Source organism: Pygocentrus nattereri, chromosome 28 (assembly GCF_015220715.1).
Source record: "Pygocentrus nattereri isolate fPygNat1 chromosome 28, fPygNat1.pri, whole genome shotgun sequence".
Lineage (NCBI taxonomy): Eukaryota > Metazoa > Chordata > Actinopteri > Characiformes > Serrasalmidae > Pygocentrus > Pygocentrus nattereri.
Window position 1 is genome coordinate 8356913 of NC_051238.1, and position 22955 is coordinate 8379867.

Consider the following 22955-nt stretch of genomic DNA (forward strand, 5'->3'; position numbering starts at 1 on the left):
TCCTTCTTGAGGATTCTGTGTGATTTTCTGTTAAATACTGCTTTTTTCCCGGAAGCTGAAAAAAGAATGACCTGTACTTAATGTCCATCTTACATAGAAATCTGGACGTATGTTGGACATTGTGACCTTGCGTTACATAGAACACAGTTCCACTGATCTAGGGGGCTTTATACCCCTCTAGCCGACACTTTGGTCATGATCATTTTAGGCTCATGCAAGGCTGCCCCATGGCGTTCCACTCTATTGGTCAATGTTTTTCTATGGAGATTATGCAAGCTTTGTCAGCAGCAGGTGCACCTTAACATATCTGCAAGTACTAATTAGGGCTCTCTGGATACTCTTAGGCCATTTTGGGCCATTTCTATTGGTAACTGTAATGCAATGTTCACAAGGTTAAGGGCATCTGACATATTGTGGATTTTACTAGTGCAGAGCAAAGGTTACAATATTGGACATTTACAATATTGATATTTGAAGACAACATTACAGGACAATGTTTAACTGTGGCACACTATTGATTCACCAGTGCATTTTTAAAACTTTAAAATGAGTATGACAATCACGCCATACAGCAATATAATCACAACACTGGCATTTTGTTTGAACAATAGTGGCTTCATTCCAAGCACTTGTTAAAGAGGAGCTCAAGCCAGGCCAAAAACCCAAACAGAGCAGAAGAAAAGAGGATAAAGGGGCACTAATCACTTCACTTGTGTGCAGCCGTAAGTTTAGAAGCTTGAGTGAGTTTCCAAAAAGCCACAATCTGCTGAGTCTGGCTGTGTGTTTAAAGCTCAGTACCGTCCAAAAGTCAGAGACCACACATTTATTCACTTCCCTTACAAAAAGAGATCAAATGTAAGCTAATGTCTGAGTATAATGAAGATGAAAGAGGAAAGAAAATGTTTGGAAAAAAATAAAATAAATTAAATGCTACAGAGAAAGTAACAACCTCGCAGGACCCGGTAGACCACCAGTTAAAGCATTCATCTTTGAGAGAGAGGAGAAAATCAAGCTCTTGCTTCAGATCTGAAACAATCCACAGGTCTTTCTGTTTTCCAGATGTTTGGAGAAAAAAATGTTGTTTTTTAATAAAACATCCTGCGCGTTGTCTCTCTCTCTATCTCTCCCTATCTCTCTCTTTCTGATCTATGGATTGCTGAAGGGACTCAGATATGCTATTTCTCTTGGAGCAATGACTTCACTGGGGAGCTACAATAAGTACAAATATTACTGCTACAGGTAAGCCCATGTGTGCGCTAACATGGATGATTCTTTTCAGTCCTTATGGGCCACAGCACTGTACACACTCAGAAACATGGCTCTTCAAGGCTTCTTTATTAAAGAAAATGGTTCTATATAGAACAATGAACACTCAAATACCCCTTTCAAGATTAAAGGCTTCTTTGCATCATTAATGGGTTTTTCTGGAGAATGTGTTGTAGATGAAAGGCTCTTCTGTTGTTACAAGCTTGACATTGTAACAATAGAAAAAAACCCTTTTGGTGCTATATAGAACCCTTTTCAAAAAGGTTCTATATAGAACCATCTACAGCACATTGTAAAGAACCCTTTCATGATGCAAGAAACCTTTAATCATGCCAAGGGTTCTTTGAGTGTTTATGGTTCTCTATAGAACCATTTTCATTACAAAAGAACTCTTGAAGGATCATCTTTTTTCAGAGCGTACAGTTTAATGTTTTCTCTGCTCTCACTAATTCCCAAGGTTGAAACTGGACAACCTGCAGACATCTTGTGTGCAGTTCATCTGTATCTGGTCATCTTTTTTACAAATGTGAAAAAAACTTTCTTTCCTCACAACTTTGCATGTACTTATTATGGGGAAAACATGCTTGCATGGTTAAGATTAGGTTGGGTTCAAGATCTCAGTATTACAGTAAGAGAGCACTATCAAGTGTATATTGTCATTGTCCAAGGAAAACAGTGTATCTCCATTTTTGTTGATTTTCATGTTTCTACATTATTTCGCAGTGGGTAGCGCTGTCGCCTCACAGCAAGAAGGGCCAGGGTTCGATTGTGTTGAGTTTTCATGTTCTTCCCGTGTCTGCTTGGGTTTCCTCTGGGTTCTCCGGTTTCCTCCCACCGTTCAAAGGCATGTGGTCAGGTTAATTGGACACACTTAATTGCACCTAGGTTTGAGTGTGTGTGTGTGTGTGTGTGTGTATGAATGTATATGTGTGTCTGTCTGCCCTGCAATGGACTGGTGACCTGTCCATAGTGTATCCTACCTTCCACCCAATGACGTGTGTGATAGGCTCCAACTCCCCCTGTGACCCCGAAAGATAATTGGCTTAGAAGGTGTGTGTGTGTGTGTGTGTGTGTGTGTGTGTGTGTGTGTGTGTGTGTGTGTGTGTGTGTACATTATTTCAACACAAACAGTCATTTGCATTGTATGAAAATTTCATGATGAATGGACCAATAGAAATGCTCTGAAATCACTTGGAATACAATCTCCTCACATTAACTTACAACCCGAATTGCAATGAAGTTGGGACGTTGTGTAGAACATAAATAAAAACAGAATACGATGATTTGCAAATCCATTTCAACCTATGTTCGATTGAATACACCACAAAGACAAGATATTTAATGTTCAAAGGTATAAACTTTATTGTTTTCTGCAAATATTCACTCATTTTGAATTTGATGTCTGCAACATGTTCCAAAGCAGTTGGGACAGGGGCATGTATACCACTGTGTTACTCTTCCTCTTCTTTGTTTCTAATCTCATTCTACAGACAACCACAATATGCTGCCTTGCTACACTTTCCCCTGGGACCACTTTACAATCTCTAATCTCCTTTAGGTGGCATCTCCTGCTAAGGATATAATCCACCTGTGTGCACCTCCCTCCACTCTTGTATGTCACCCTGTGTTCTTCCCTCTTCTGAAAATACATGTTCACCACAGCCATTTCCATTCTCTTTGCAAAATCTACAACCATCTGACCTTCCGCATTTCTGTCTTTAACACCATACATACCCAGCACCTCTTCATCCCCTCTGTTCCCTTCACCAACATTTCCATTGAAGTCTGCACAAATCACCAATCCTCTTTCTCCTCTAACTGACAACCAACCTGTGGAGCATATGAACTGACCACATTCAAAATTACACCATCAACCTCCAACTTCAGGCTCATGATCCTTTACATCCAGAACTCTTTTCACAAGTTGTTCCTTTAGGATTATCCCTACTCCATTTCTCTTCCTCTCTACACCATGATAGAACATTTTGAATCCACCTCCAATGTTCCTGGTCTTGCTTCCTTTCCATCTGGTCTCCTGGACACACAGAATATCTACCTTCCTTCTCTCCATCATGTCTGCAAGCTCTCTGCCTTTACCAGTCATTGTCCCTATGTTCAGAGTCCCTACTCTAACCTCCACACTCCTGCCTTTCCTTCTCTCTCGCTGCCTTCTAACCCGCCTTCCTCCTCTCCTCTTTGATGGCCTTCGACCTACAGTAGTCCAATTTCCACCGGCACCCTGCTGGTCAGACTTTTTGCTCACACAGTTGTTCACAAAGTGGTGAACCTCGCACCATCCTTGCTTGTGAATGACTGAGCCTTTCAGGGATGCTCCCTTTATACCCAGTCATGACACTCACCTGTTTCCAATTAACCTGTTCACCTGTGGAATGTTCCCAACAGGTGTTTTTTGAGCATTCCTCAACTTTCCCAGTCTTTTATTGCCTCTGTCCCAACTTCTTTGAAACGTGTTGCAGGCATCAAATTCAAAATGAGCGACTATTTGCAAAAAACAATAAAGTTTATCCATTTGAACATTAAATATCTTGTCTTTGTAGTGTATTCAATTGAATATAGGTTGAAAAGCATTTGCAAATCATCGTATTCTGTTTTTATTTATGTTTTATACAACGTCCCAACTTCATTGGAATTGGGGTTGTACATTAAAGGTAAGAGCGTTTTTGCCCTCTCCTGTAAAGTTACTATTTTGGAGATAGTTCTTTTTCTTTGGACAGTGACAGAATGTATGTGTGTAGGGACTGCTTGCTGCTGGGCGGTCTGAACAGCAGGACCAGCTTTGTCCTCACCATCTTGTCTGTGCTGGGGTTTATGGCTCAGGAGCAGGGCGTGGCCATTGCTGATGTGGCTGAGTCAGGTACACTCAAGATCAGAGGGCAACAACACTATTGCAGCAATTAGGGGTAGATTATAGTGATCTCGAAGTAAACAACTTAAATAGACCCGAATTACCTCATTTAGATGCTTCTGAAGCTTCTGAATTCAAAGCATTATATTACAAGGTTTTAAAAAGTTAAAAATTGGTCAACTTTAAAAAGTTAAAAATTGATTGCTTTGAAATCAGTTATAAAATCTACATCCCTCTGAATTTCTTGTGTTGTTCAACATGAAACCTATTTAATTTCGTTTGCCTACGACATGTAGTTACTCAGATATTCACATCTCAAATTATGTCAATTTTTTTGGGACACCCTGTATGTTGTATGTAATGAAGTATCTCACTCAGGTCCTGGGCTGGCTTTCATCATGTTTCCAAAAGCAGTTACTATGAGGGTTGTAAATGTAAATGCTGTAAATAGTGGTCCCTGGCTTTTGCACAGTATATCAGCGAACAATGAGTGTGTGCCAGGAAACAGACCTTGAGCAGATGTTATGATCAGCATATCATTTTCACAAAGTGTCAGCAAGAAGGACCGCGAAATCAGCTATGTGGCAAATTTGCACTTCTCCAGTACATGTGATGGGTAATTTCTAGTGCGCTCCACTGCAGTAGCATGCATCATCAGTATGAAGTCTTAGAGAAGTCTTTTCACCTGTGGTATGCACAGAATGTGAAGGACATTTGGCTCAGGTAGTTTACTATGCAAATGAAACACAGACAGAAAAATATGTCCAAAAGTTTGTAGACACTTGCTCGTCTAGAGTTTCTTCTGAAATCAAGACTATTAATAAGGAGTTTGTCCCCAATTGCTGCAGTAAGTCTACTCTTTTGGGAAGGCTTTACACAAGATATTGGAACAATGCTGTGAGGATCTGATTGCATTCAGCCACAAGCGCATTAGTGATTACAGGGACTGATGTTGAATGATCATTTCTGGGTCACTGCAGTTAATCCCAAAGGTATTGGATGGAGCTCCATGACTCCAGAGAACAGGGTTCCACTGCCCAATGCTGGGGGAGCTTTATACCCCACTAGCCGACACTTTAGGCATGCTTACTTTAGAGCCTCCCATTCTAATGGTCATTGATTTACTATGGAGATTAGACAAGCTGTGTCAACAGCAGGTGCACCTTAAAGTTGCTGCATTCACTAATTAGAAGAGCTGTCTAGACACTTTTGGGCCATTTGGGGTCATTTTCATTTGTCACCCGATGTAAAGGGCATCTGTAGTTAACCAGTTGAAATTTGATGTGACAGTCACAATATACAATATAATATCTCAACCACATAAGACTACATTGATATAGTGCAAGATAAACAAACAGAAGATATAAAAGGTCCAATATAAACATTAGATCATAACTCTGGTCACACTGGGGTTATGATTTAGAAACACTGAGTTTATCAGAGCAAAGATGAGTAACATGTTCATATTGAAGACATTTACAAACAGCTTGCTGTCTTTGCTTGGACTGGACACATGACGTGTTTGCGCTGGATCGTGACTCAGTCCTGAGGTGCTGCGAATGTGTGTCAGAGAAAAGAAAATTCTGCTCCGTCAACCTCTCGCTCCGTCTCTCCTCCAGCCAGTTGCCATGGAGATCATCTTGCTCCTGCCGCCTAGAGAAACATAAAAGAAAAAAAAAGCCCTACGAGGACCTTCCTCTGTCTATAACAGAAACAGAGAGGATGAACATGTGAGGGGACGTTACTATAGGGAAATGTTTGCGCTGAGCTAAATAAACAAGTGTTAAGTAGATGTAGGGGGATGGGAAGTGTGGAGATATTAAAACGTGAACCACTCTCCAACAGCCCACACACACCCACACATGCAGGTACTGTGCACACACACAAGATTTTCACTTGATAGTTGGTGAGAAGCAACCCTTGTTTCCAGAAAGTAATAAATTCCCAGGTTAGTTCATTCGTAACCATATTCTAAACACTTAAGGCCTGATCACCATGGAGATAGACTGAGTTTGAAATCCATTTAATGTCCTTATGACTAAAGAGGTACTTGTCATTTAGAATTGAAGGAATGCTTCACTGGAAAAAAATTATTTGCACAAATTTTATGTGTAATCCAGTTATTGCAAATGTAGTTGATCAGAACTGGATCTAAGAGGTAAATGCAGGTAACAAGTGATGGAAGTCTAGACTATAAGGCCTAAAGTATGTGTACACCCCTCCTCAATACTGAGTTCAGGTGTTTCAGCCACACCCATTGCTAACAGGTGTATAAAAATCAAGCACATAGCCATGCAATTCCCATAAACAAGCAATGTTTGGCTTGATGACCAGAATGGGTCATGCTGAAGAGCTTAGCAACTTAAGTTTATACAATTTCTGCCCTGCTAGATCTGCAAGTGCTATTATTGTGACACGGATGTGTTAAAACTGTGTATCCTCTGTTGCATCACTCACTGCAGAGTTCCACACTGCCTCTGAAAGCAATATCAGCACAAGAATTGTGCGTCGGAAGCTTTATGAAATTGGTTTCCATAAACGAGTAGCTGCAAGCCCAAGATCACAATGCACAATGCCAAGTGTCAGCTGGAGTGGTGTAAAGCACAACACCACTGGACTCTAGAGCAGCGGAAACATGTTAGTGTTAAATTATGCCTCATATCTGGCAATTTGATGGGATGAATCCGTGTTTGACAGATGCCAGGAGAATGTGCACCACAAGTGTCATAAGGAAGAAAAATAAAGTGCAAGAAAAATGTAGCCAATGAGCCCTTCAAGCTTTAAAAAAAAAAACCAAAGTGCTGTTTTTCTTGGGTGAGAAAAAACAGCTTAGTGAATAGAAAATAATAATAAATAATAATAATAATAATAATTTAAATTGCCATCACAACATTGAAATCTTATTGCAGATTCGGTCCCAATGAGATACTTTCCCCAACCCTTACAACCCTATATTGGAGTAAGAGGATACTTGAGTATATTTCATTTTTCAGTGACCCACTCCTATAAATTCAGGGTAAATGTTCTGCCTCTGACTCAAAAAAAAAAATGGCACAACTGTACACTTTAGGAAGGCACATGAAGGGCAAACGATCTGCTCTTCTCTGCAAATGTCAGGTCATGACCACAAAAACATGGACCTACAGCCCCCTGGAGGCAAACCTGAGCAGCGCATGTCTTTCTCTTTCAAAAGTCCCTGAAACAAACCAGCACAGACAAAATGGATCTTCATGTTTGTTATTTATTAGCTTCTGTACACACTGTTTTATATCAAGCACACACATGTAATGTGTTGAAATGCAACTGCCATCAACCCAGTTTTCCTATCTGTAATGAATCTGGACCAAACTGGACCACAGTCATCAACACACACTCACTTACCCTCACAGAGATATATGGCAAAGCCCGCGGACACAAGGGACATTAAGACCTAAATAGGAGACGATGCAGTCTGGCCTCAAAGCCAACCACAGACTGACAACAAAGCACTATAAAATAAAATAAAATAAAATAAAATAAAATAAAATAAAATAAAATGAAATAAAATAAAATAAAATAAAACCAACTAAACTAAAACAAAATAACAGCAACACAGCCAGATTAACATCACACACACACACACACACACACACACACACACAAGACTGTGTTATACAATGTTGCACCAGTTAATAAATGAAAGAACTAAAACAAACTCATCAAATACACCCAAAATCCAACATATTTAAAGTTTTAGAGACCTTATCCAGGTAACCAAGCACTCACTGAATGCTCACTGCCTACAAAGTCAGCAAAACAGCACAAAATGAGTCATTTTAGATTCTCTGATGTAAAAATGCTGGCTGGAAGCATCTTCTTATAGGTAAAGCCCTAATTCTCCACCACTCTGACATAATATGCCCCATCTCTGCACTCACGCAGTTCATTACATAACAGCTGTCCCAAACCCCTCTCCAAATTATTATCTTTTTTTTTACATTTTTTTAGACATCTAGGCACATAAAAGCATAAACAAAAATCAAATGTCTCTCTGTAGTCCAATAAATTTCCAGAAAAGTCTGCTCTCTGTATTATATATTAATTTGAACCTAACAACCCACTACGGAGCTGTAAACTGAATTTCAGTGCTCATATCTCAATGACCTCACTAATGGAAGCACTTTTGCTAAAGTATAGCACATCAAAATAAAGGGCAGTTATGTCAGCCACAGTTATATTACCATGAAGTTAACCTAAAAACAGAATAGTTGATTTGTTCAGGAAAAATATTTCCAAAGTATTAAAAAGGAGTAAACTAGAGGCTCTTCAAACTCAACTCAATGCAAATCAGCACTGTATTCTATTGCTTGCATGTGTGCAGGCTGTTATGATCTAAAATAGGTTGCTGCCTAGTTAGCCTATTTATTTCTGCAAAAAAATGAAAGAGCATCACCATCATTCCTCATTTTATCATCCTATGCATCCTCTGCTTCAGCGACAAAAGTGCTCACACGCACAGCCTAATTCTGTACACGCATAACATTCGGTTTTTTTTTCTTGCCCTTTGTCTCCTCAGTCCAATCTCTCTGCTTTTCTCTTTCTTGCACTTTCTCTCTTTCAACCCCTCCTTCTCCTATCTCTCCTCTGTCTCTTTCTTTCCTCTTCTCCTCTCTCTCTCTTGCTCTAACAGTCCAGGCCGATGTAGTTGAGCAGTAGCTCGAGGGCGTGTAGTTTCTGGTTGGCTTCTTCTATCGCGCTGTATGTCTGAACATTGCTGCTGATGTGGTAACGGATTTCATCCACCAGGGGGATGGAGTCCGTCTCCTGCCGTGCCGCCACGCTCCCAGCATCCTCTCTGATCAACTCCGCAAACTCCGCCCTCTCCACCAGCTTAGATACAAACACAAGCACAGATTCAGGATCAAAGACACAAAAGAGCATGCAAACACAGAAACGTTAATTTTCTGTCATCAGATGCCTTTTCATCTTCAAAAGAGCAGCAAGCCTATGATGCTAACACACACACACCTCTCCATAACCCTATTCATTTTCATGTTTCACAGATCAGACACCTTCTGGCACAACAGACAAATATGGTTCAGGCTTGCTTTTAACACTGAACTGATTCTGCCCTGCATTTTTACCGGCTTATCTTTCCTCCCCCTACTTTATTCTTCCTCTGTGTTTTTTATAAACATAAACCAGGTTGTAATCAGGATTTAAGCACTCTACAAGGTAATTTAACTGGCACCATCAGGAATCGTGAAATTTTATTCAGTCTATAGTTGATGGTGGAGAATTTTATCAGAATTTTATCAGGCTACAGCAAGATTCATACAGAAATTTGTGGAGCTACAGACGAGTTCAGACAGAATTATGTCAGGCTACCATGGAACTCGCACAGTATTTTGGCTTTGTAAACACAGCATGTAAAAGTGACCCAAATCTGATCGCTTTCTTCATATGTAAACACAGATGTGTGTGTGTGGCAGTTCAGATTTGGCACGCTGTCATATGTGGTATTGAAATCCGATCCGTATCCAATCAGCAGCAATGCGAGTCTGAACAACCCAATCGGAATTCTTACGACTTTTGTGTTAATCTAATGACACATCGTAAAAATTTTGCACTGGTTGGCCCTCAAATATTTAGGGTCACGTTTCTGTACAAAAAATGAGAAAAGACTTATCCAAAACCCTCCGAGTTCGAAGAGATTTTGAAAGAAAAGGACGAACACAGCCGTAGGAAAATGAGGCTGCAGTTAAAAGTCTAAAAGCAAAGTTTAAAGAATCCGAGGACTCAAACCAATGAACACCTTTTCATGGTGAGCTCCAACACATTCTGGGTGATTCAGATTCACATTCAGCTGTCAGTCAATGAAGCTTCCTGATTGCTCCTGTGATGCTGGTTTATCTCTGGATGAGCCACGTGAAGCAACGTGAAGCACTGTTCTTTTGTGTGCGCAGGTCAATTTAGGAGATGATCTGTTCAGACTAATGTTGCATATAGGTTGGATTTGGTGAGAAAATCAGATTTCGACCACTTTTACCTGCTGTGTAAACATAGCCTTGGCGTGGCTATAGTCAGGTTCTGACAGAATTCTTTCAGTTACAGTCAGATTCAGACAGAATTTTGTAAGGCTTCATTCAGTTTCAGACAGTATTCTGTCAGGCTATTCTGGTTTGGACTGCGTGTGGAATCGGACAGAATGTTCTCATGCTATGTTTAGGTGCAGATCAAAGAATTCCAAGGCTGATAACAACTTTAACGCACACACGTTCACACACGTGTGCAACGCACCCTCTCAATGATCTTGGCCATGTACTCAGTGCACTGGTCCTCCAGGCGTGAGAGGTTGAAGAGTTTGGCTGTTTTCCACATGTGCAGGATGTTCTCCTCACTCAGGAGTGCTGCCAGTGTGCGGCCACACAGACGCTTCAGACCGGGAAGCAGGTACATATCCGCCACACACAGCACCTCATACACATTATCATGGGATAGCTGTAAAAGACACACACATAAATAATACAGATTCATCTTTATCAGTCCGTCATTAAAAATGTTCAACAAAGAACTGGAAAAAAATTCATAGTGCATAACATTTACACAATAACAATATGCGCTTCCTCTCCTCTAACAGGCAGACTTGCTATTGAGCATATGCTATCTGGCTAACTGATAAATACTGCTTTGGGGAAACGGCCCTAAAACACTACTTTACTCATACTATAAATATGTCTGCTGTAGTTAAATATCCCATACTGTGGACATTTGAAACGTCCTCAATTTCTTGAAATAAAAGAGTTTGATGTGATATATAAACACTGCGAACAATATACCATTCTCTTCCATTCAGTCCATGTACGTAAACTAAGTGGCAAAAACAGCCTGTTGTGAACTAAATGAATTCATTGTGTTTGTGATGTCATGTTTACACCCATTCAGCTCTACTAATTTATGCTGAAGTTATAATGACTGCTTTAGCCCAGACTGTTTTAGAATAAGGCGAAATACAAGTCTAAAAGGCACAGTAACAAATATAGACTGATTCATTAGAATGAGGGACAAAGAGAGGTTGGAATAAATTATGACTGTTTCTGGTACAAAAAACCTAAGCAGACCTCAAAGTGCAAGAAAAATGGGATATGGACCCTTAAAACATGCAGCCGTTATGATATTTAGAATTAAGTTGTACAAAATTTGTAAAAGCTGTCAAAGTATGTAATCTTGATAATCGGTCTCTGCGACACTGGCCCTTTCATTCAAATACAGCTTTTAATTAGTATGCTCAATTGATGGCTCTCTCAATTAAACCAAAGTTATTTCCAGCTGTCTTCCAGTCATGTTGTAATTCTACTGATCACTAAAGTATATCGAGTCTGAAATATCGTTTACAAGCAAAACAAGCTGCTGATGTCGGTAAGATCAGTAAGAACTGGAAGATGTCTTTAACAGACTATGCTCCACAGTGCCTGTTTGAGAACTATGGATAGAACAATGAGCAGCAAACTAACAAAAGCAATGGACAAGAGGAGCTCTAGTTCACCTCAAGAGTCTCCACTGTAACAAAATAACCCTCGAGCTGTATGAATGATACCGAAACGCTATAAGCACAGAGTTAGAACCACTGACTGTATATATGATAGAAACTAAATATACACTCATTGGCCGGAACGTACAGCTACTTTTGCTTTCTCTGGACGTCACGCCCTTCACCAAGTTGTGACTGAGTTCAATTGGAATACTATTTCACTGTGCTTGCAATCATTAGAGTCATCCTCTTGGGGAAGGGGTCCAAAATACAAATTTTTTTTTCCACACATTGCACATAATTACACATTTTCACCAGAGGTATACCCAAATCCCCAAATATTACAGCTTTTGTGATTAATTTCACAATAATAACTCTCGCATTACCGTTTGCCCTAAACTGTACTGGTGGGATGCAAAGGAAAATTCGGTATGTGAAATGGGAGTATATAATATGTGCGTATGTATAAGTACCTGTGTATTATCGCTGTAGATGTAGTAGAGAATCCTGGTGAAAAGATCATGAGAAACATCATGCAAGGTGATGACAGGAACTCCTGGGAGAGACTGCAAGGTTTCTCCTTCACTGAAATGATCTTCCACTAAAGCCTTAAAATAATCACTACGGCCACAGAAAAAAGCCTGTGGACAGACAGACACATACAGGTTTAGTTAATATGGCTGACCTTTTAATAGCTTATAAATCAGCTATTATTCTTAAGACTTATGAATCAATAACTGCTATGAATTTTTCAGTAACTATGTTTATACTAATATGCAAATTGTAAGTTTTATTATTATTATGCAAGTTTTATATTCATGTTTATATGTAGGTAAATGTAGATAAATGATAAAAACTACAGTATTAAATTCTGCTGATGCTCACTCACCTTATGACATAAAAAGTCATAACCTTCCACCCGGAAGCAGATGTCAGGGTAGCTCGGAAAGCTGTCAGTAAGATCGAAAGGAAGCTGTCCATAACCAACCTAAGACAGCAAACCGAATACTGTTTACTCAGCACAGAAACAAGAACGCAGTGTGTGTAGGATGAGCAGGGAAAAATGCGCCTCACCCTCAGTTCAGCCGGAAGAGCACTATCGGCTAACAAAGCCATGCCGTCCTGCAGCTGCCAGTCATGAGGATCCAGCGTCAACACCTTCACACATGTCCCTGGCTTATTTGATACTGAGGAACATAGAGAGAAAGAGACAGAAAAAAGAAGACACAGCAAGACAGGTGGGAGGAAAAAAAGACAGAGCCAGTGACCGAGAAGAAGAAAAACAGGAGAAATGACGAAAAAGAGAAAAAAACAAGATGGTGAGGCAAAGAGAGAGCAAGAATAAGAAAGAGAGACAATGAGAGAAGAATAAGAAAATCATGAAGAGAGTGAGAGAGAGGGGAAATGAGAGAGAGAGCACAATACTGGTTAGAAATCACTCAATGAGTATGTTTCTTTGTGAATGTGTAGTTCATGCTTTTTTACTATGTTAGACCTGTGTGTTGGAGAGGAACAGCAGCATCTCACCAAACTCTTGCACCTGCTTGCACTTGACCTCCAGCTCCTCAATCAGCTCGCTGATTTTGCATTGCTTGGCCAAACGCTTGCAGTCCTCTACGTAGCTCATGTCTATGTCCAGCCGACCTGAAACACCACAGAGCACAGGAGCACTGAGGAACGCTGTGCTGCTGGCCAGTATAGAGCAGAATGATTTTAATAATGAGATAACTTGCATGTATATCGTTGCTTATTTTAAAACTGAAATTAATATGATAGGCAAAAGTCAAATCTATAGAGTTGACCCTTACACCAAAAGACGTAGATCAGGCAAGACATTCTTATTATCTTATGTTTGATTCTTTTGTTTAGCACTTGATTTACAAGCCTTATGTGGTGGACAAGTAATGAAATTTTTATGAACAACAAATATCAAAGTGTCAGAAATCACTAAAGCAAGTCTATGTAAGATTAAACAACAACTCGACGTAATTTAAAGCAGGTGTGTTATTATTTATGTTTGAACAATGTTAACCTGGTAGCTATACTGTTAGCTACATTAGCCCTGTAGCTTTAGGAACAAACTCCGACATGACTTGACAACCAAACATGTCTTGACTGATCAACTACATTTTTTTTTCCTGGTCAAATCATCACTTTAAGCAGCGTTTTATGTATTTCTTCAGCTCCAGCGATGCTCACCAGTGTAGAAGTACTGCAGGATGGCAGCGAATGCAGCAGGGTTCACCTGGTGACACACAAACACAAAAAAAATGGTAAGAAACCTTACAATCTTTCCACGACAAGGGGGCATTTCTCACTCATGCCATAAATAGCAAGCTGATCGGCTCTTTTTTTTGAAGAGCACGACTTCCTCTGCCATGATGAGCATTATGAGCTTTCCTGTTTACTTTACAACCCGTCTCTTCCTATATAACATTTCTGATAACTTCTGTCTTGTGTCTATTGACCTTTAGAAGTTGCGATTACAGACGTTGATGATGAAAGCAATTTGACTGAGAATTCTCTCATTCACAGACTCACAGTCTCAAAGAACTCATAGTTCATTAAAACAAATGAATTTGATGAAAATGTATTGTAGTGCGTCTTGTTTTGTGGATGCTTTTGGGATTTCTTCCCACTGAAATAAATTTGTTGTTACACAATGTCAATGTAATTTATTACATAATTAACTAGGTGATTCATGATTTTATTACATGTGAATTGTATAGCAAAATGACTTGAAAAGCTCCCAAATCTCCAAGGGCTAACTGCCTCAGAACTACTTGAATTTCACTGCATTCACAGTGACAGAACTTTACTGAATTAATCTGAGTTGCCAGAGCAAGAGATAGAAAGACAGATCCACAGTAACAAAAGAAATTAACACGTTTAAAAGATGAAAGTTGTAGACTTGTAATGAAGATTTCGGACGTGTCCCAACTTGCAAGAAAACAAGTTGGTTGGAAAACTATTTATTACCCATACACAGTATACACAACGAATATCTGAGAGTCTGGATTTTAACAGATACAAGTTTGGGTCAGGCATTGAAATGTTTTTAAGTGTTAAAGGACAATCCCACCACTTTTTAGAACTTCTGCATAATTCAATGAAGAAGATGTAAACAAAGTCATTCAGAGTAGTTTGATGTGAAATGCCCCATTTTAAATAAACTTGCCAACTCCAAACTGCGGTAATAGGAACCAGACATCTGAAGAGGCCTCTAAAAGCTACTTCACAGAAAATTATTACATGATATTGTAATGAATACGTTGCCTGATGCCATAATTTAATAATAGTTTGGAGATTTTGGCTTAAAACATATTTCTGAAAAGCCATTCATGGCAGAGAAGTATATACAGGAAGATGGAAGGCCAAATAATCCCCAACAAAAATAACTGTGCCAGATTTACCATCTTACCATATAAAAACTCAGAAGATGCTTGCAAGTTCAGTGGGAATTTTGTATATAAAACAAAATGGTTGTATGCTGTTGTCACTGCGACACCTGGTTGCGATCAACAGCACTGTAAAGAAATCTGAGTCTGTTTGTGTGACTCCTTAGACTTTAAAAGGTTAGCATATATGTAACCATTCAAATGTAAACAAAGTCATGTACATCACATTTTACATCACACCACCCTGAATGACTGTTTACATCATTTAATGACTCCATACATACTAACCCTTTAAAGTCTAAAGACTCCTATGTCAATTCCTCACTATACAACATGTTTATAGCAGCTACTGAATAATGTTTTAAGATTAAAAAGTGATTAATCAAACTATGGATCTGGCAGCGCCAGAACTGGGAATACAGTTACAGTAACACTGCTAATGTATACTGTATGAAACAGCACCCACCAGTGGATGTTTGAGAGCAATCATGGTCTTGCCTCTCCACTTGGTCTCCAGCATGTGGGCGAAGTACTCGGAGCGAGCACTGAGGACACAGCGGTGCGTTCGGAACATCTCACCATGCACCATAAACGTCACGTCACTGTACGAGCCCTGCTCCAAGAGTCTGCAGTTGGACATAAACATGACCATCTTTGTACATATACATACATATGTCTATCTATATATGATGATATATGTATGTATACACATCTCTCTCTCACTCACTATATATATATATATATATATATATATATATATATATATATATATATATATATATATATATATAGCACAGTACTGTGCAAAAGTCTTAGGCACCCAAGACACATTTTCAAAGTCTATTTGTGTAGTATGTGTTTATTGCTGAGAAACGTGTATAAACAAAATTTGAATAAACAAAATTTATGGGATATTAATTAATAATGATATAAATGATAAATAGTGATTTTCTGGATGTTAGTATGTTTGTTTAACCATTTTCAAGCCTCTCCTCGAGGAAGTCCATAATTATATGTAGATAAAAAGCAACTTCTGGTTTGACCAATCAGTGCTTCAGTAAATTGAGCTCATGATGTAATTGATGATATTAACAAGTCTCTGTGGCGGCTGTGAAGGTGTCTAGGAAAAATATGGACCCAAGAAATTATGACTTTATTCTAATGTATATTGTGAAAAACTCACTGCTGAGGTAAAGTGTTTGCTTAGATGCCTAAAACTTTCACACAGTACTGTATACACACACACACACACACACACACACACACACACACACACACACACTATTGCCAAAAGTATTAACTCATTGAATTCAGGTGTTCCAATCACTTCCATGGCCACAAGTGTATAAAGCCAAGTACCTAGGCATGCAGACTGCTTCTACAAACGTGTGAAAGAATGGGTCGCTCTCAGGAGCTCAGTGAATTCCAGCATGGTGCTGTGCAACAAGTCCAGTTGTGAAATTTCCTCACTACTAAATATTCCACAGTCAACTGTCAGTGGTATAACAAAGTGGAAGCAATTGGTAACGACAGCATGTCAGCCATGAAGTGGTTGGCCACGTAAAATGACAGAGTGGGGTCAGCGGATGCTGAGGCGCATAGTGCGCAGAGGTCACCAACTTCCTGCAGAGTCAATCACTACAGACCTCCAAACTTCATGTGACCTTCAGATCAGCTCAAGAACAGCGTAGAGAGCTTCATGGAATGGGTTTCCATGGCCGAGCAGCTGCATCCAAGCCTTACATCTCCAAGTGCGATGGGAAGCATTGAATGCTGTGGTGTAAAGTGCCACCACTGGACTCTAGAGCAGTGGAGACGTGTTCTCTGGAGTGACAAATCACGCTTCTCCATCTGTGAATCTGATGGACGAGCCTGAGTTTGTTGGTTGCCAGGAGAACGGTACTAGTCTGACTGCATTGCGACAAGTGTAAAGTTTGGTGGAGGGGGGGTTATGGTGTGGGGTTGTTTTTCAGGAGTTGGGCTCGGCCCCTTAGTTCCAGAAAGGAACTCTTAATGCTTCAGCAGACCAAGAGATTTTGGACAATTTCATGCTCCAAACTTTGTGGGAACAGTTTGGGGAAGGACTCTTCCTGTTGACTGCGCACCAGTGCAAAAAGCAGGTCCATAAAGACGTGGATGAGTGAGTTTGGTGTAGAAGAACTTGACTGGCCTGCACAGAGTCCTGACCTCAACCTGATAGAACACCTTTGGAATGAATTAGAGCAGAGACTGTGAGCCAGGCCTTCTCGTTCAACATCTGACCTCACAAATGTGCTTCTGGAAGAATGTTCAAAAATTCCCCTAAACACACTCCTAAACCTTGTGGAAAGCCTTCCCAGAAGAATTAAAGCTGCAAAGGGTGGGCTGACATCATATTAAACCGTATGGATTAAGAATGGGACATCACTTAAGTTCATATGCGTGTGAAGGCAGACGAGCGAATACTTTTGGAAATATAGTGTATATCCACACTTACATGTATACACATGTGTTCTGCAGGCAGTAAAGCTCGAAAACTGTCAGCTGGAAGTTTATGTTCCTATAAGACGTTACAGTGTGAGAATGTGGAATGTAAGCATGTGAGAGTGCCTAAGGCGAAACTGTATGAAACTCTGCCTGTTAGTGTGTGTAAAGTTGTGTGGTTAAAGTAGATGAGACAGCACGTGTGTTTTTATCTCACGTCTGCAGGAAGTGCTCATAGTAGTCCCTCTGCATTGCTTTAGCTGTGATGCGTTTGTATTCCTTCAGCAGACGGCGGATGGAGTCACTTAGAGCACCGTACAGACAGCGCTCGCCGTCAAACGTGTTCGCCTCACACTTTGCACCTGAGAGGGGTAATACACAAAATATTTGAACCTGTTAATTGAAATACATAATAAAAAACCTCAAATTATGCAAAATGTCCAGTCATGTATAATCAGCAATAGTTACACAATAGCACGGAGTATTTTACAGATGAACAAACTGTCTGGTCCTTCAAATGCAGTGACTTACCAAGATATCTGAACAGTATTTTGTCAGTGATTTTGTTTTCATTTTTGTTCAATTAAGCATTTTTATTTAATTTTGCAGACCCCAAGCAACCAGGCAGGACCTGGACATCACTAGACACAACTATAAATACAAGGAGGATACATTTACTGCCAAATTTAGTAGTTGGTATTTCAAAAACTTTGCAAAGCTTTTATCTGACTTTTATCAGAAACATCTCTTTGTGCTCCTTTTAAAGCACTTTTAAACTTTTTTTTAAACTCTAAACCTGTTGTAAACTGTGTAATAACTGCAGACTTACAATTGTATGCAAAGGTGGAAAAAGCCCTAGTGAATTAAATGTAAATACATAAGTTATCACATATTCTACAGGGAATAAACTCAAATACAGCATTTTTCAGGTAAATTTTAGTGCTCAATTTCAAAACCAAACAGTAACTGAATTAAAATGTGCAGAAATATATTCGAGGTACTAACTGATTTTTACTCGTCAGCAAAGCATGTCATTTGACCAGGGGTACCAAAACTTTTGCATATGTCTGTATACATTTATTGCACATCACACAGGAATGAAATTTTGGCCAAACTCTGCGACAGACTGTGCAATGTTTGATATCTGTTTATACAGGTAATAAACAGAAACCAAAAGTGCAAAGCATTCTGGGTAGCTACACACCAGGGCTACAATGTATTATTTAAGATGTGACCTATCAGTACAGCACTGTTTAACTGAAATTATTACATTATCAAATTAAAATCTAAAATGTAAATATATATTATATTTACTGACATCATCATTAATCTGAATTCTCAGCCCCTGAAGTCAGTATCTGTCCACATTTTTATAACAGTCAGGCCTCAGTTGCGTTCTCAGCATAATAGCATCAATGTTTTTCTTGGGGGACAAAAATTTAAATGGTAAAGACTAATTCATGGCTGGGGAAAAGAGGGCAACACGGAACACCCATTTTCCAAAGTGAGCTTGAAGTCTGCCCATTGAAGTTAACCACAGGAGGATGGGTTCCCTTTTTTGAGTCTTAGACCCTGTTTACACCTGGTTAATTTATGTGACTAATATCTGGATCGTATCCTGGTAACATTTTAGCCACATGCATTTCTGGTTAGTTGGACTGAAATACGATTGCTGTGTGTAAGGGAATATGCAAATCCACCCGTTACGCAGAAACCAATTACCAAATGTTATTTTGTTCAGCTTCTTTGTCTGCAGGTTGTTTTGCACAGTAGTGTCTGTCCACATTGCTATTAAGCATTTTATTTAGTCTGGTATGCAACCATGTGCATCCTCTATAATTATCTCATCATGTGCCCAGTGACATACTGCAGGGGGAGGAGTTTCGGTTATCAAATGTGTCTTAGAGAGATGGATGTGTTCACGTTGTTATAACATGTGACTCACATGTGCCTCAGTCCACCTCATGAAGTGGTTTGAGTGCTCAGATTTGTATCTGTTTTAAATGGGCGCATTCACACTTGCATTTTTATGTGGCTTGGCCTTATCCAGCTATAATCCTGGTACTCAAGACGCATAAAGTGATCAGGTGTTAACAGTGTCAGAGTTCCTCTCAAGCTTTCTTTCTCCTCTCTTTTTCTCACTTTTAGAGTGTTTTTCTTTACCACAGTCCCCCTAGGCCTGGACTCCTGGATTTCTATAAAGCTGTGACAACACTCTAGACAAATAAATGTGATCATCCATCCATCCATCTTCTCTCACTTGCTCACCTTCTGCCAGAACTTTGTTGTAGGCTGTCTTTGGTTGCAAAGGCACTTTTTTAACCATCACAAAATCTCACACTAAACCTTGAAAGATCACCAATTTTAACTCATGATCAAAGAATTCTTTCACAGTTTGTGAATTTTGTCCACAACAGCACTGTCATATTTCCTTAAGCCTGATTATCTTCCAGTCCAACAAACCAGCAACTATTCATTACAGTTTTTTAGCCAATAAATATTTAATTAATTAAGTTAACGTAAGTGCAAATAGTTTCAAGTTAACTGGTTTCCACCAGCTGTCGATTAACATTAGAAAATCTACAAATGTGTGCGAGTCGTCACTGATTTAGTATCTTTGATATTTACCATTGGCCAGTAGGTACTGCACCAACTCCTCATGTCCACAGAGGCATGCATAGTACCTTCACACAGACAAAAAGAGAGACATTCAGCTCAGATGTTAATATTCTATCAGCTAGCAGAAGGCACCCTCCTTTTAACACAGCAATGTGAGCCTGGACTTACAGAGGTGTACTGTCCCACTTATCTCTCACGTTCAGTTCCACATCTCTCTGTTCAACCAGGTATCTGCAAGAAAGAGAGAAACACACAGAAGGGAGCCATTTTAATAAAAGTTCTGTAGCCTGAACAGCAAAACTGACATAAAGAACACTTTAAAGAGACCACATCCTGCATTTTTCTTGCATTTCATTACTTCTCTGAGATCGTTTTATGGGATTTGTGCAGTTTCATGTATGAATATGACTATTTCACAAGCTCTCTTTATCCCCAAGAATTAAACAGCCTGCTTTTGTTACTATGCCTTTAAGACTGGTGTATGTAAATGACATCTTTTGTGTGAGTGGGCAGAGTAAATGGTACACTTCATACACACATAATATTTAAAGAATGAGGATAATTCAGTTCAAGAGTCCCTGACACACATGCTGGAAAATGAGATGCTATTTTGCAAGAGTAAAGTAGGTCAGAGGAGGCAGAACGGCTAAACTGCAGCAGACAGCCTGTTATCTGTCAATGTCAGCTGCTCATTTTACACATTTCTTTGGCAAAAAACTTTATAGGACGTACGAGACTGCGCACCCATTACTCAACTACTAACCATAGAAGCATGCTATAGGAAATGAATAGGCCCATGTTTGTAAAAGCACACAACCAATAATAGGCGCTATCTGCTCTGTAGAAAACATCTCACATCCCTCAGCAAGAGAGCATTTGCTTTGTCATGCAGACTCTCTGCAGACTGAAGTGAGCGTTTATGAGAAGATATAAGAGGACTGCTCAGCCTTGTATGCCGATATAAACAGGAAAAATATGGTTTTATGGATTGTTGAACTCTGCAGTGCTACGGGCCTCAAGTGATGATCTGGGTCTTTCTGATTAAGGCATTTGCTGGGAGGTTTTAGGCCTAAATGTACTGAAGAAGTGCCAGAAACTGACAGCCTCTATGAGCTTTACAACACCACATCCAAAACAGATCCCTGTAGGATATCAGTCTGTTTCTTAAGGGACATTTTCAGGCATAGCTGCATCTATAACGCTGTATATAAATGGTGCATCTGGTCCAGAGTAACTGTGCCATGGTGATTATTTTATAATAAGGTGTGGCCATGAATTCAAATATTAAATCCACAGCCTACTATATTTAAGCCACAGATGGCTATATTGAAGTTTCTCATACCTCATGGCCTTATTATGTTCATCTGTGGCCTCTCTATAGCAATTTGTGGCCTCAATACAGTAACTTGTGGGCTCAATATATTAATTTGCGAGCATGCCATATTATAAAATAATCCCCATGCCACCTTAGAGGCTCTGTAATTTAGTTGACATACTGTACATAACATATACTCCTGAACCCCTGAGTGACAGCGTCTTCATGCTGACTTGTAGGACTTGTTTACTATTCGCATCCTGCACTGCTCTTCAAGGCAAATTCCCCCTACAAGCGTTTATGTTCAGTAAAGTGATTCGGATACCCTGATCAGCACAAACTGCCTCTAACAGCGTGTACACTGACAAAACAAGGAAGACATCCGCGCACAAACAAGTTCAGAGATGAAAACAGTCCCGCTGGAGTTCAGTACAAACCTCACTCTCGCAACGTCGCCCTTCCTGCAGCTCGAAAACAGATCGTTTGCGTCCATAGCGGCGATAAAGCTGCTCTGAAAGGCATTGAAACGGCCTGCCTGAACGACAGGGGGGAAGCGCAGGCGCTAGGTTGCAGGAGCTACAGTAAAACGGAGTTTAAAGCTCTAGTTTTGAGGCCCTGCTCGGCGCTGTCACGGTCCTCTTCTCCTTTTTTTCTGAAATTTCACCCAGACGTAAACAAGAGCGCTCAACAGCCATAGAGTTTCCCAGGTGCGAGATCTGGCGCTGCTCTACATCGCCCTCTGCTGGAGCGTAGTGCTGCACAGCCGAATCTCGAAGAGCTCCCTACTCCCTATATAGGGCACTATGAAGGTCGCGAAGAAAAGGGTACGACCAGATAGCACAGTACGCGGTCTTTTTACAGCCAAATAGTAAAACGTTGCTTGAGCTAATGCAGCCTGCTGTCTTACTTGAGTGCATAATGAAGTACACGGTATGTCCAAAAGTATGAACGTAATTGCCAGTAGAAAATGAACTATTGTTTCTTTATTTTAGTTGCAAATAGATCCAAATCAATCGTCTACTTGAAATGTTCTTGATTATTTTATTTTATTTTATTGATGTATTTATTTATTTATTTTTTAATGAAAGAGATGACCCATTTCTTACTGTAATAAAAGCGTCTTCCCTTCTCTTGCAGTTCTCCGTGACCAGCAGAGGGCGCCAAAACTATTCGACTGGAGCTCTGGTTAGAGTTGGCTGACCAGCAGGATTTAAGTTTAGGTGCTGAAGGACTCGCTGTGTAAAAAACGCTGTGAGGTGTTATTTGCAGTTAAAACTGGAGTATCGTGCTCTTGTTAAACTAGGCTGACCATCAGGGTTCAAGGGAACGCTGTCAAAAGCTGTGACGTGTTGACAAATGGTAGCCTTCCTTATGATTGACGAGCCTGCTAGAATTACAGGGGAGCAGACTCTGTGGGACCAGGGCCCGCATTCACAAAGCCTTGGCTGTGAGTGTGAAGAACCATTTCAACATGTAAAGAAGCTTCAGGTCAGGTAAAGATTCTTTAAGCCTGTAAAA

The 22955-nt window shown here is 39.9% G+C and overlaps 1 protein-coding gene across 1 annotated transcript; it reads right to left on the minus strand.

Moving 5' to 3' along the window:
• Positions 1-7353: 7353 nt before the first annotated feature.
• On the minus strand, positions 7354-22149 carry abtb1 (ankyrin repeat and BTB (POZ) domain containing 1). Its single transcript, XM_017720439.2, has 12 exons — positions 21875-22149; positions 20291-20353; positions 20132-20187; positions 17721-17865; positions 15507-15666; positions 13842-13887; positions 13170-13286; positions 12717-12829; positions 12532-12630; positions 12116-12283; positions 10412-10612; positions 7354-9001 (listed from the first exon to the last, which is right to left on the minus strand). Exons 1-12 carry the CDS (start codon positions 21928-21930, stop codon positions 8795-8797), a joined length of 1431 nt encoding a protein of 476 aa, XP_017575928.1. The 5' UTR covers positions 21931-22149; the 3' UTR covers positions 7354-8794.
• Positions 22150-22955: the final 806 nt, after the last annotated feature.

What these genes read in the sequence shown, in the direction of transcription:
- abtb1 (XM_017720439.2), bottom strand. Translation starts at nt 21,930, where the DNA reads ATGGACGCAAACGATCTGTTTTCGAGCTGCAGGAAGGGCGACGTTGCG. An exon ending in CCTGCAGTACTTCTACACTG is followed by an intron (nt 13,287 to 13,841) that starts GTGAGCATCGCT and finishes GTGGTGTTTCAG; the next exon opens with GTCGGCTGGACATAGACATG. An exon ending in CTCTTCCGGCTGAACTGAGG is followed by an intron (nt 12,631 to 12,716) that starts GTGAGGCGCATT and finishes TTGCTGTCTTAG; the next exon opens with GTTGGTTATGGACAGCTTCC.